This window comes from Acipenser ruthenus, chromosome 28, assembly GCF_902713425.1.
Source record: "Acipenser ruthenus chromosome 28, fAciRut3.2 maternal haplotype, whole genome shotgun sequence".
Classification (NCBI taxonomy): domain Eukaryota; kingdom Metazoa; phylum Chordata; class Actinopteri; order Acipenseriformes; family Acipenseridae; genus Acipenser; species Acipenser ruthenus.
The window spans coordinates 25,690,733-25,704,781 of record NC_081216.1 but is presented as its reverse complement, the minus strand read 5'-3'; the positions used below and the strand labels follow the sequence as shown (position 1 = coordinate 25,704,781).

Here is a 14,049-nt window from a genome sequence, read left to right as displayed (position 1 = left end):
TAAATTCAACTACAATAAAAACAAAATGGTCAAATCTTCAAGAGCAGGTGAAGATGTTGAGTAATGTCCACATGTTACACCCAGGTAAGATTCAAACCTGTATCCTCTGGCAGCGTTCACTCAATCCTCATCCCCACATACAGCTGTTGCTGTGTTTCTGTTTTGAATCCATTGTTTTCCTTCATTCTATTTGTATTCCCTGCTCCCTAACCCTATTAACCCTCTAACTCACTGGGCTGATGCATTGATATGATTATTTCATATTCTTTCAGTGCTCTGCTTCCTGACCCTAGCAACAGCTCTACATGCGCTGCACATTCCCTGTGAAGATGATGACCTGCTTCAAAGCATTGTTTTTATTACTGACGGTGTATCATTAATTATTTTTTAAATACAAATTAACATAAAAAAAAACAGTAACCCTTTTTTTTGGCTTCTGTACCACTGTATCTGGAGGCTGTGTGGTCCAGTGGTTAAAGAACAGGGATTGTAATCAGGAGGTCCCCAGGTTCAAATCCCAGCTCACTCGCTGACTCACTGTGTGGCCCTGAGCAAGTCACTTAACCTCCTTATGCTCCGTCTTTCGGTTGAGACGTTGTTCTAAGTGACTCTGCAGCTGATGCATAGTTCACATACCCTAGTCTCTGTAAGTCGCCATGGATAAAGGCGTCTGCTAAATAAACAAATAATAATATTAATAATAATTTGAAAGGAGCACTGCAGCACAGAGTATTGGGGGACTCTAACAAAGCTGCAGAATAGTGTTTGTAGTGTTGTTCCTTAGGTGTTTTAAAGTTAAGAAAACTTCAATGAAAAACTGAACTTAACATTGTAAAGCCTTAGGTACTAACACAAATATATATATATTAGTATGCCATCACATACCATTTGAAGCAGTAGTAATTTAAATTAGATTTATCCTTGAAAGAAATGTGATTATTGATCATGAAACTGTCATGACTTCAATATGAAGCTGTGACCTTCACCACTGTGCTGCTCAACATAACTGTCCAAATGAACTCCTTCTGGATTCTAAATCGCTGCATTCAACCTCAGGGAAATCACAGGAGGGTATCTAGACTACTCAAAGATGTATAGTAACATGTCATAACCTTTTTGAAAGTTACTAAACTAAAAACGAATCAGCAAGCGAAGACTTGAGTATTGTGCTAAAATAACAAAAAAATCTTTCTGCCTTGCTTTTTCTCAGATGAACTCCCCTACTACATTGGCTGTTATGAGTAGCAGTGCACAGCCTCTTTGGTTGAGATTATGATTGAATTATGGTGTTTCTATCATTGGCTTTAACAAAGCAGCTCATTTGAAAAACTGTGATAATAACAATTGTGTATTGTGAATTGCACTTTGTACAAGCTAAGGGTTAAACAGTCCCATATGGTGGGGCTTCAACCTTACATAATAGGTCCTATGTAGTATTTTATATTAGATCTACTGTAACCTGAGATTATAAATTGCGTATTAAAAAAAACCAGACGCCACAACATGTCTCAGACCCAATTACTTTTGAGGATATTAAAGGAATTAAGACAGTGGACTGCTTTATAGCTCACATTTTAACTAGCTGCCATTCCTGAATAGAAAGCCACAATGCTCTTCAATGTTAGTCAAGCCATGCTGTTCATCCAGTGGCTGATTTTATTATTTTTTTTAGTCAATGTAATAACAAGGTTTCCAAACAGTTATACTTCATCTTAAAAAAAAAAAAAAAAAAAACTTTTAACAAAAAACAGAAAACTGGAGCTTGCATGCCAGCTTCAACAATGCTCTGTTATTGGCTAAGTATTCATACTAAACCAATCTAATGTTACAGTGGGAATGAGCTGTAACAGGGATGTCAACAATGTATTCCCAGCTGGCTGCTGTACTTCGGTGCAAATATAACCCAGTTGGTTTAAATTGTGTTGGATTGTGCAGGTGTTGATTATTGAATGTAAAAAGACATTGTGATTTTGGTTATAGATTGATAACTATCAATATAGACAGATTGGATATTGGTTTCAAGAGCAAAGTTTGTTCCCATTTTTTATGAAAGGAAAATATAGAAAAAGCAGCAATGAATTTCTTTACAGTAGTCATTTCAAAATAATGTCCTCCGACTTAAGTTACATCTTATTTTATTAAATAAACAGTTCTAGTTACATCCTGTGCAAATCTGGGACAGGCTAAGGGCTGGGAGCCAAATTACTGTAAAAAACAGAGTGCACAGAGGTTCATGAGATCCATAATGAGATTACTAGAAATACACGAAATAGTCTCAATCGTGCATGACTCTAAAGACTCAACAGCTTTGAAAATCTTTTACTGAAGCTAAATGCACCACTGGCTTAAAGCAAAATGGTATTATATCTTATGGGCCACAGTTTAGCTTGGCTTATTGTATTTCATATTATCCGAATCATAAAATATTAAATAGAAATAGAATGAATTTTATTTAGTAGCTCTTCATCTGGTTTTTCATCTAATTAAAAGACATTTACAAAGGGTGGGACAAGTAGTATGGCTAAAATAATTTCCCCACTATCACCGTTTTCATTAACTTCATTTCCAGCGAGATTTTGCATTGCATACAGTGCCAGATGGTGGCCGAACGCTGTAAATGCATTATTGATCGTAAAGGGAATTATATAGCAGTGATGCAGGATACAATGTTATGATTGTGATGCGGGATAACTCTTGTGTTGAAAGTAAATACAAAATACAGTAAGCTGCAGTGGCTTGCACAAAGCTATTGAATGAATATTACACATTTCCCTATGCCTGCCATGTCCTCTCAGTGGCTTGCCTGTATATTTAGACAGCCCATCTTCTCCCTTTCCCCAGCTCCCTGTCTGCTGTGACAGATCCACACATACATTACTACATTTCTATATTCCGAGGCTGTGTATCATATCAGCGCTCCACTACTCCTTCGCCCCAGCACTCGTCTCCTCTCGCAGTGACGCTACACTTCTATAATCTTACATCCTCTATATCCATTACACCCTGCCTTTGGAGATCCCTGAACTCAGTGGCAGATCTACTCCAGTGCCGCTATAATGCAGCGTTTTTAATTCTTTATTTCCCTGTGTGTTTTGCTCCCTACCCTCAGCACAGTAGTAATATCTGACTTCATACTGCACTAATGTGGTTCTCTGCGTTTTGCAGCCTTTACTGTATCCATGGACTACTCTGACATTTCAGTAGTGGTTTTGTCCTTTGTTTGACATACTTCTACATGTTGAGTCACCCACCCCATCTTTTCCTTTAATGACTATGTCCCTTAGCTCACCATGTACTAGCAAAGCATATCAAGCAAATAAAATACAAAGAACGTTCCCTTTAAATGTTTTTGTTTTGATGCCGATAGGATTAAAACACACTGCCCCCAGTTGTTCTTGCTCTGTTATTTTCTCAGAATGTTTATAAGTGCAGTATTAGACTTAAACATCCCTCATATATCTAGCAGAAAATAAACAAACATACCTACTAGTTCAATGTTGGCTTAACCATGGTGCATGGTGCAAGTTTTCAAGGGATGATACGAAAGCAACCATAACGGAAATCCCTGGTAACAACTGGGTCTGACAATCACGTGACTTCAAGAATTAGTAGAGTACAGTAGCCTGTATCCCTCTTTATTCTACACAGAGGCTTCCATTCCCCCTCCATCTGCACTGCTGCAACTCTTTTGTACTGGTATGTAGCATCTGACCTCATGCACTCTCAAACCTGGTGGCAGCTGGGCATCCTTTGTGGTCGTCTCTCTGATCCTGATCCTTATTAGACCTACAATGCCTCTACTTAATGCATTTCTGCATTGCAACGCCAATGCCCTTTTCTCTTGCCGCCCCTGACAGATTGGTAATGCAGTAGTGATATACTATAGTATAGCATGCCTCCATTCTGGAATTGTTGCTTTCAAACTCCAAAATGAGTGCCTCTGTGTGTTTTTTTTTTAAGTTTTTGCTATTTACTATGTTGTTTAGTCTTCTTTGTTTTCTACCAGCAAATGCACCTTGTTGAAAGACCAATGTGTTTGCATTCCCCAAAGGCAGCCCTGTATCCTTGCTTGCTAGTAAGTCTGTGAGTCATATAAAAGCAGGCATAGTAAATTAAACGTTAGTTCAGTTGTACCTCAGAAAACAAAACTGAGATTTAAAAAGCAGGTGCCCTTTGTTTTTGTTATGCTGCTGAAAACAGCATAATATTTTCAGTATAGGTTCCTAAAGTAACAACCCACATAAAAATGAATGAATGAATAAATAAATAAATAAATTATATATATATATATATAGTACAGTCCAAAAACACGACAGTCTTCTATAATATAGTATCTATGGCAATATTTATATACAAAGTTAGTCTCTCTCTCTCTCTCTCTCTCTCTCTCTCTCTCTCTCTCTCTCTCTCTCTCTTTATGGGAACCATCTTAAATATGTAAGTGCAATTTTCAAAAGCCTATACGGAAGAGCACCTAACAACATGTTTAGTGAGCCATTTATTTCCAAACACAAACTGACAACGACCTTTATAGCTGCACAGCCACCTAGGTCTGGTCTTGTTGGAAATTCACACTTCACATTTCAGAATTGTGCAGAGTATAGCTTCTCAAGAAATCTCCTCCTGGAAGCAAGGCATTGTTTCTATACTGCGCTGTGTACACGGTGTGCGTGGCTGCTTGCGTCTGTGTGTGAGCTTGTGCTCTGCTCCCTGACCCCAGTGGCAGTCCCTTCTCACTGCACTGCTCTCTCAGGCTCCTTTCTCCCAGATCGAGGCTGCTCTCTCGCTCTCTCTCTTTCACTCTCTCTCTGTGTGTGTTTCTGTCTGTGTCTCATTTCCACTCCAGCCGGCCGAGGGTCTCACAGGGTCGAAGGTTCTGCCCTGCCTGATCCAACCTCAACCTTCTAGCCTTCCAAATCGGCATTCATTCTCCATGGATCGGCGTCTCTAACACGGAGAAGGCAACCCTGGGACACAGTATAGCCAGATGAAAGGTATTCACCCCGATTAGCGAGAAAATCGCATGAAAAAAAAATAACAAAACACAAAGCCGTGGGTTAGAGGTGCCTTGTCATTTACAAGGAGAAAGATAAAGTCTAGTGCAGCGGTTGCTGCATATGCCGTTGATCGCCGCATTATTTTAGATCAAACCCATAGTTTTAAATGGCTTAATGTTGTATTTTGATAACACTTTGATATTTTAGGATATTATTTTGTTCAGTGCTGTGTCAGATGGTTAAATTCTCACTTTGTTCCCCCTTTCTTGCGAAAGTGATTTGGTTTGTAGTTGTATTTTTATTTATTTATTTATTATTATTATTATTATTATTATTATTATTATTTTTGCGTGGTGTTTTACTAAAAAATAAATAAATAAATAAAATTACAGTTTTTAGGTTACAATAGCTTTATCTACAACAGTGCAGGCCAGGTTTTATTACATAACACGAAACGTAGGGTCTGTTGCTAAATACAAAGAGCAGCACTTCAAAATTCAGCCAGAATATCTGAATATCAGGTTATGGTTATTGCAGAATTCTGAACTATGTTTGCAAGAATCTGCATTTACAATCTGGGAAAGGTGAAGTGTTACAAAAGTGTAATGCACAAAGTAGCTATTTCTTGCAACATTTGTTTCAGAAACGTTTGCATTTGATGAAAGTGCAACCATAATTTGGCAGTTGTTAAGGGTTCTGAAATAGCTATCTTTGAGGCCTAATTTGTTTAATACAGAGGGAGGGATTTGGATGAAAGTGACAAAGCTGGAGTAAAATGTTATTGGTAGGTTTAGGATTAATCGCGTAGAATGTGCATTTTATTGCATGCATTTGCAACTAAAATGCAACACTATACAGCAGCAACATCATGTATCGCAGACTTGTCAAAAGAAAACCTGTGCTGTGCCAGATCAATTGAAATATATTAAATAACCTCCTCAGCTGAACCCCGGCAGCTTTGGCATTGTTTTTGATTTTATGGTAACGATCGTGTAGTAGTAATAGTGTCGCGGATCGCTTAAAATGAATGACTTTGGGCAGGAGATCTGTACAAAAGCCAAGAGGGTGCGATGCCAAACCCAGGACGAGCAAGAGAATACTAGCGGGTTGAGTCTGAGCTTCAGTCCGTGACAGGGTGTTTTCTAGATGGGCTGAAAGAAAGCACACCACCGGCAACACGCTGATGGATTAGAGTCAGTTCCTAAAATGTAGGGGAAATACTTTTTTTCAGATTAATTACAGTATTTTAATTAGTTATATTTTGATAGTTTTTAAATCCTTGCATTGAACGAGGATTTGTGGATGCACTGTAGAGCTTAAATGGCAGTAACTGGATTACTACTAACTATTACCATCTTCTAATTATTTGTATTTATACATTTTATGTATGTTGATTGCTGTATTTTTAAACGCGTTTAGTGTACGTTTTGCCTGAATATGACGCTTAAACGTTGTACATAATATATACAGGTTATCTGTAACTTTTTTTTTTTTTTTTAAATTTGGGCTGTCTGATATTCTTTGAATACTAGTATTATACAGAAGTATTAAATGCCATTTAAAATGTTTATGATTTATGTTTATTTGTATATCATTTTATTAAAAAAAAAGCATATTGTATTTACATAAAGTCGTACCCTGCTGTATTTTAGAATGTAATTATGGTCAGTGTTAGGGATCCTTAAGCAAAAAGTGTTAAATCTCATCTTAAATAACGTGCCTCAGGGGAGCAGTTTGCACCCTGTCTGATCTGTAGGGTCTTGAATGCACTGTATTCAAGGGATGTTATAATGTGTGGCCTGAAAGTGTTAACATTATGTCACTGTTTTAGTTATACTCTAGCTGTGTAACACCCTCATTACATAGTTACGACAATGATGAACCAAAACAAACATAGAAATATCCTTTTAAAAAATACACAAATACCTCTGGTGTTCTTTGGTATATTCTATCAAAGACACACACAATGGTGTCCAGATATTAGTAATTATACAGGTAATTTTAGGAACTTTTAATTTATCTTCATAGGTTTAGATGTTTTAGTCAGAAGGGTCATCGCAGGTAGGCCCTGGAATCTCAGTTGACTTTTGTTTTGAATGCAAAGTCTGTCCTGGAATCACAGATAAAAACTATTGCAATATTAAAAGTGCATTGGTGTATACATACAACACAAGCTGAGAAGCATTAGTGCATTGTACTTGAAGGATCGTATCCAGTTGGTTGGATATTGGCTTTTTCAATGAAACTTTGTTTCAATGTACTGTACATACGTTTTACTTGAGAATCAGTAAGTTGTTGTAACAGATTGATTTTATAATTTAACAGGTGGTTTGGCTGAGTATCTGATTTTTAATGTTTATCTGGTTGAACAAATAAACTACATAGACCAATTAAACGACTACTATCATATAATCTGTAAATAAACCATCAATTGCTGCATGTTTCTGTGTTGGTGTTCAACCAGATTCATAGTCGTTTAATGCAGGTAGCTGGAAGAAGGTAATATTTTAATAATGGAATTGTGGACTTTGCTTCCCTCAAATTGATGTTGTGTCATACCAAGTATAATTAATGGTACAGCAAGGGTACATAGTTTTGAATGATTTAATCAATTTTATAAAACTGGGATAGTGGTCAACTAAAAAAAAAAATATATATATATATATATATATATATATATGTGTGTGTGTGTGTGTGTGTATATGTGTGTGTATGTGTGTATATATATATGTGTATGTATATATATATATGTATGTATGTGTATATATATATATATGTATGTATATATATGTGTGTGTGTGTGTGTATATATATATATATATATATATATATATATATATATATATATAATATAATTTTTTTATTAATAAGTTCCTTATTTTTATTATTATTATTATTATTATTATTATTAATGATTGTGTTCTGCATGATCTCATTTTCTTTCTTATTTTTTATTCCATATTCCCTGCTTTCTGTTTTGTTTTCTCTGTAGATTGCAGCGTGGTTTTGAAGCCGATTGTCTTCTGGTTTTTGAATTGGGATTCTGAACTATGCCTGCTGCAGTAATTTGTCCTGGATACTTGTGAATTGCTCATGTCCAAAAGACGGAAGGATGGCTCATGGAATTCCATCCCAGGGCAAAGTTACCATCAGCGTGGATGAGTACAGCTCCAACCCTACCCAGGCCTTTACCCACTACAACATCAACCAGAGCAGATTCCAGCCCCCTCACGTGCACATGTAAGTTCACTTTAAACCACTTTTATTATGTCAGTTAGCACTACAGACTGGTTATCCTGGTTTAATTTGTTTAGAAAGAACCTCAGTCCCTATCACAATAAGGTGTATACAAAAATGTAAAACAAAAGAAAGCATGGCTACAGTCATATTAGATTTGATCCATGGCTGAAACACACATGGATGTACGCATGTTTTAACTCGCAGGATGCTTTGTAGCCTGACCATAGCCCAGTTTTGGCCTTCTCAAATTTGCAATTGACTGTGACGAACCAAAGATAAAAACTGCTATAAAAACTAAACAATTCTGCATTGGTGAATCTGTAAACCTAATCACATATATTGTTAAAATCAAATCAGAATTTTGTATCTAGTGCAGTGTAGAAGCATAATTTTCTAAAAGGAAAATGTTTCATAGGAAAATCCTTCATAAAAACTCTCTATGATAGATGCATATCTTATGTTTTATTTATATTAGTATATTACATTGACTCAAGCTTTATCAAGTACACACTCATTTAAAATTCAGAATTAGACTAGCGTTATATTACCCATGTCATAAATACCCACTAGTCCATTCCCAGACAAGGGCATGTAAATCCCATCCATTAAAGCAATGCTGGTGTGTGGGGAAGGGGTTTGGTTATCCAATGCATTTTGTTCAAGGCAGAGGGAAGCTAATTTTCTTACCTATTGAAAAAGTAAATGCTTAATATATAAACATCACTAACATAATTTCTTCATGCATGGGGTCCAATTAAAAGGCAGAAAACTGCCACATAAAAAAAAGTCCTTCTTGTTGAAATACAATTTGAAGGGCCCTAGATAAAGCCTGCTGAAGTAGTCTTACTTAAATCTTTAGTTTTACACAACTGATGCTATAAAAGATGATTTAATTATAGTTGTGAAAGGAGGAAGCCTCAGTTCATTTCCTGATCCCACAGTATTACAGGCAGGTTAAGTACCTGTTCATATAGCTCGTTACATAATGTTTTCTGTTTTATCTGGTGGAAGCTGATATAATAAACACAAGTGGCCAAAAAGAGACTAACTAGTGACACTTTCAATTGGTGCCCGAGACAGTCTGTCCAGATAAAACTTAAGAGGGACTGTCCTGCAGCCCGCTGGACTGAGGCGGTATATTTCATATTTTTTTTAGTTGATCAAACATTTGTTCCATTAGGAAAATGGTTCAGTTCACTTGAAAAGAGTGTCAGGTATTTTTTTTATTTTTTTATCTCTTGTTACCTCAAGGTGTTGAATCCAGGATGTTGTGAAATACCCTGGCTTAAATGAAAATGGTACTGTAATGAGCTTTTACACCTAAAGATCTTAGATTGCATTTATGGAATGAGAAAGCTATGACGTATTGTTTTAGTTTTTTTGTACAGTCTTAAATCCTGTGATAGGAAGCAGGCCTTTCCTGACTTTCATATCAAACAAGTGTTTGGGCCATGCTGGGAGTCAGGGTTGTGTCCCATGCAGTCTAAGTAATAACGAAGAACAGTGGTAGGCCTTTAGCGCCTATAGATAGATAGAATATTTGTTATTATTATTTTTATTTTAGTTATAATAAACTATTTTTAATGCAATAAGAAGCCATTAGATTTGTCTTGAGAGAAAGTTGTAAAAAAATATATATATATATATATATATTTTATTCCCCAAATTTTATTGCATGCTTCGTTATTAAAAAATAAATACATAAATACAAATAAATATTTTCATCTCCAAGCTAAGTAAGAAAAGGTAAATATTTGTCTTACCTGTGATCATTATCATTGTATTTTCTTTTTAACTGGGAGCGCAGAGAGAGCAGTGCTGTCAGGCACATGTGTCTTTGAGGAGAGTTGATAAGCAGGGAAGTCAATTTCCAGCAGCCCATTCCTACATCTGAAGATGCTATCCCCATTAAAGTGTTTGCTTAGGGACTCAGTTATAAAGTTTTTTTCCATTTCCTAAAACATATTTCTGTCAAATATTAATGGTGATGTAAACTGGAAAATTTCTGGTTTAATGACATCTCAATAGTCATGGTTAAAAGGGTACAGATTGCTAATGGAAAACAGAACTTTCCCTAAAAAAAGTAACCCTATAGTTACTGACCGTATATTAATTCTTTAATTATTTATTTTTGTCTTTTTTTTCTTTTCTCTCGATTGAAAACATGAAGCGAAACTTAATTCTTAAGGGTTTCACCGTCCCTAAAACCCACATAGTATTATAGCATGAACATGTATTTAGTTTTTATTCTAATTGATAGATGCTAGCTGCAGTTAAAGAAAGTGGGCTTTAAAAAAAACAGCCACTGTTGTAAGCCACAATATTATAATTGGACGCTGCAGCACAGAAGGCGGCATTACAATTATGCAAACTAATGTTGCTGTGGTCATGTAAGTATGTTTGTAAGTAGTTATAAGTGCTATACTGTGCATGTAAGGGCTTGTTACATCATATGCAATAAAAACTGGGAAAGGGTGCTGAGCGGCACAGTACTGTAGATTAGCTAGTCCGCATGGAAATCTGCAGTCAAATTTCTTAAAATCTGCAAAGAGAAAAGTGAGTTTCCTGCAAAGAACTTGTCAAATTCTGCGGCAAAGACTTTTTAATGAAAAACAGTGTTAACGAGTATTAATAAAGAAGAAAAAGTAAGTCACAGTTCATGTTTTATTAAATCACATTACTAAAATCTGGAAAAAAAAGTTTAAAAAACAGAACAAACATGTCTGCCGTATTTTATGGAAATCAAAGAAGAAAAAAAAAACGCATACAATAAAGCAGAGTTTTCACTGTTACAGCACTGACTATTGGATGCCATTTTAAAAAATATGCATAAAACATAACAATTCTTAAAAAATAAATAAAGTACAGTTATGGCCAAAATATATGACTGTATTTAATCACAGTAGTAATAATATTTGCCTAGCAGAATAAGATTTTAGTGGTGCACTGGGATTCAAATTAGCATTGGTAAATTTTACAAACGCACCGTTTACTGTGTACGAGGTACAAATGTAACAGGGTATTTTTAGAAACATTTGTTGTTCATCAAAATGTTGTAATTTTAAAACGTATCCACATCAAGACAACACATAGAAACAGTGACAGGCGACGCTGATAAGCTAGCTTTTTTGTTTCTTTGACCAAGTCCACAATGTGAAAGTGCTACCATCACATACCACAAGCCAAACGGGAAAGTAATGATTAAAAAAAAAAAAAAAAAAAAAACTACAAAATCCTTTCGTAAAAAAAAAAAATTAACACTAGAAACGCCGCGGGATTAATGAGATTTAAAATGTCTGCGTACTGTCAATGCAAACCCGTCAAAATGACTACCGTGGCGGTTCTAGTGTTAAAATAATAATAATAATAATCTATCTTTGTTTCATTCTTCAGTAGCCAATGTCTGTCTCTCCATGGTCGTTGTCACTGTCTTCTGCTGTTTTAACAGAAGCTATGATGGTGAGTTATTGGAAATACTGGACTTGCATTTTGCATTTGTGCCCTATCTTTTTCCGTTATATTCGGTGCTAATTTAGATTTGTTTCCAGAGTTCACCGATTACATTATGAATCTCTTCATGGCTGAACTAAAGCTCACACTGAAACCCCGCCACACTTCACACTATGCAAATAGTGTGTATGAGCACTAGTGACATGTACAGTGATAGTAGGGAGCAAATGTTTGAGATTTGATTTTTTTTGCAAAAAATTGAAAATTCTGCGAGAGGGAGCAAATTCTGTGATTTTCTCCGCGATCGCAGAATCCTGGAGGGGCTAATTAGCAATCCTAACAGAAAACCTTTAACCTCTAGGTCACCAGTTCAATTGTAACCTAGGTCGATATTGATTTAAAATAATTTATGTCTGATGGGTGGAGAGGTGGTCCTAAGATAAATTAGTTTTGGTAATCTCAGTCCTGCCCTTGGTGGTCAGGTGCTCCTATAACAAAGCAAATGTCACAATTAGTACTGATTGATGCTTTTTCAGCCTGTCAGTCACAGTGTCAAGGGATCACAAGGAATGGATTGTAGACTCACCCCTTTGCGGTAGATGGTTGTCATTGGCAGGAGCTTTTTGTGGGGGAGCTTGCGATGCCACTGTCTGAGCAACTCTCCCAATAATGACTTCGGATTGCGTGTAACTTTCAACAACAGAATGATTTACTTACTTTTTTTTTGGGGGGGGGGGTTATTTTTAAAACCTGGTACGAAGATTTTGAGGCAGTTAAGTGACTTTCTCATATTCATAAGGATAAGTCTGCATTTTAACTTCATTGTGTTTTATGTTTGCTAAGTTACTTGATGTTTTTAAAGTTCCAGAGCTTTGTTAACCAAGTTTTATTCAACATATGTAACCTAGCTTTAAAAAATATCCATGCTGTTTATATTATTTGATTTCATCAGTGAATTAAAACTGAAACCCCTTTACAGTATTTATTTCAAATGTGTTATTGTCAGCCTTCTCCATCAATGTTGAACGCTTATTCTAACTCATGAACAAGGTTAATGGAATATCTGTATCTGTTTCTTCATGTGGGTTGTGGGTTTGATGCTCAGACACCCATTGATTTTGGAGGTGTTATCCCCAGGGGAAAGGGCATGATCTATATTGCATACTACAGTGTCCTGATGCTTCAGCAAGAAATGACCTAGGGTGCTGCTTGCTATGGGTGGATACGGGCTTTGATTTATTGTGACTGCAGGGATAGCAGAAAACAGGAAGCTTAACAACAGCTGCTAGTAATTTTTTTTTTTTTCTCACAAAAACAAGTTGTCTAATTTCTTGTAGATAAGTTATCTTGTGGTTTCTGCAGAAGGTTGATTTTCGTCTGATGTAATGGTCATTATATTGAAAGGCTAATTTTACTCCTGCTGAAACGTTTCCCCATCAAATGTAACCGTGCTAAATGTGGTGCATGAGCACGCACTTTCTGTAGTATCCTAGTTTCATACATAGTGCCTTAGACAAATGTATATGATTTCCTATAAGGAACTCTTTAGTGCTGCTTAAGCTCATCTAGTCAATTGCATACTGGCCAGTGTTGGCAGGTTGGAAGCTTTTAAACCTTTCTAGCATGTACCACAATAATATGCATTCAAATGAAGACTAAAGAACTATCTGCTTGACTGGCTCACCGTGTGGTTAACCACAGTCCTTCCGCTCATCTATTTAGTTTCTAACAATACAATCTCAGACCTGCTCTGACCACATCTCACAATGTAAGTGTTGTTTTTTTTTCCTCTTAAATATACAGACAGCATCTTTCTCTTATTTAACAGTGCCTATCCTGGTCAATACAGTAGATAGAATCTACCCACAGTGGGTAGTTGGCGTTTGTGCAGTATTTTGATTGTGTTCCCCACATATCTGACTCCTAAACCTGGATTAGGTAACTGAAAATGTGGTAATGCTAGTGTTTGTATTATACCATTATCAAATTTAACAACTAAAAATAATTGTAGGGCAACTTGGGAAGCGGATTTCATATAGTTATCTGCGTTGTATATTTTAAAAGCATATTTCATGCTGGGACTTTGCTGTCATGGAGATATCACGGTTGAACGGCACGAATGCAGAAATGTGTTTTCCGATAAATACGTGCAAAGGACCAACTGTACAGGTACATAATTATTTTTTTTTTCCTGAATGGTAGCAGTTCATAAAGACCACACTTTGAACATGATCACAGCCTTCTACAGTGTCGGCATTCCCACGTAGCCGGTACTGTACTAACAAAGCTGCAAGTTTCTTTTACAATTGACATCTGATTCATTGTAAAACACAATTGAGGTACATGTAATTAATAAAATGGT

General features: G+C 36.1%; 1 protein-coding gene across 1 annotated transcript in view; it reads left to right on the top strand.

Annotated features, from left to right (window-relative positions):
* Positions 1 to 4,633: 4,633 nt before the first annotated feature.
* LOC117435149 (metallophosphoesterase MPPED2-like) overlaps positions 4,634 to 14,049 on the top strand; it is a 40,088-nt gene continuing 30,672 nt past the window's right edge. The window contains exons 1-2 of the mRNA XM_034058138.3: positions 4,634 to 4,994; positions 7,990 to 8,237. Of these exons, the coding sequence (XP_033914029.1) occupies positions 8,110 to 8,237 (128 nt within the window). The 5' untranslated portion in view covers positions 4,634 to 4,994; positions 7,990 to 8,109. The remainder of the gene's footprint in view (positions 4,995 to 7,989; positions 8,238 to 14,049) is intronic.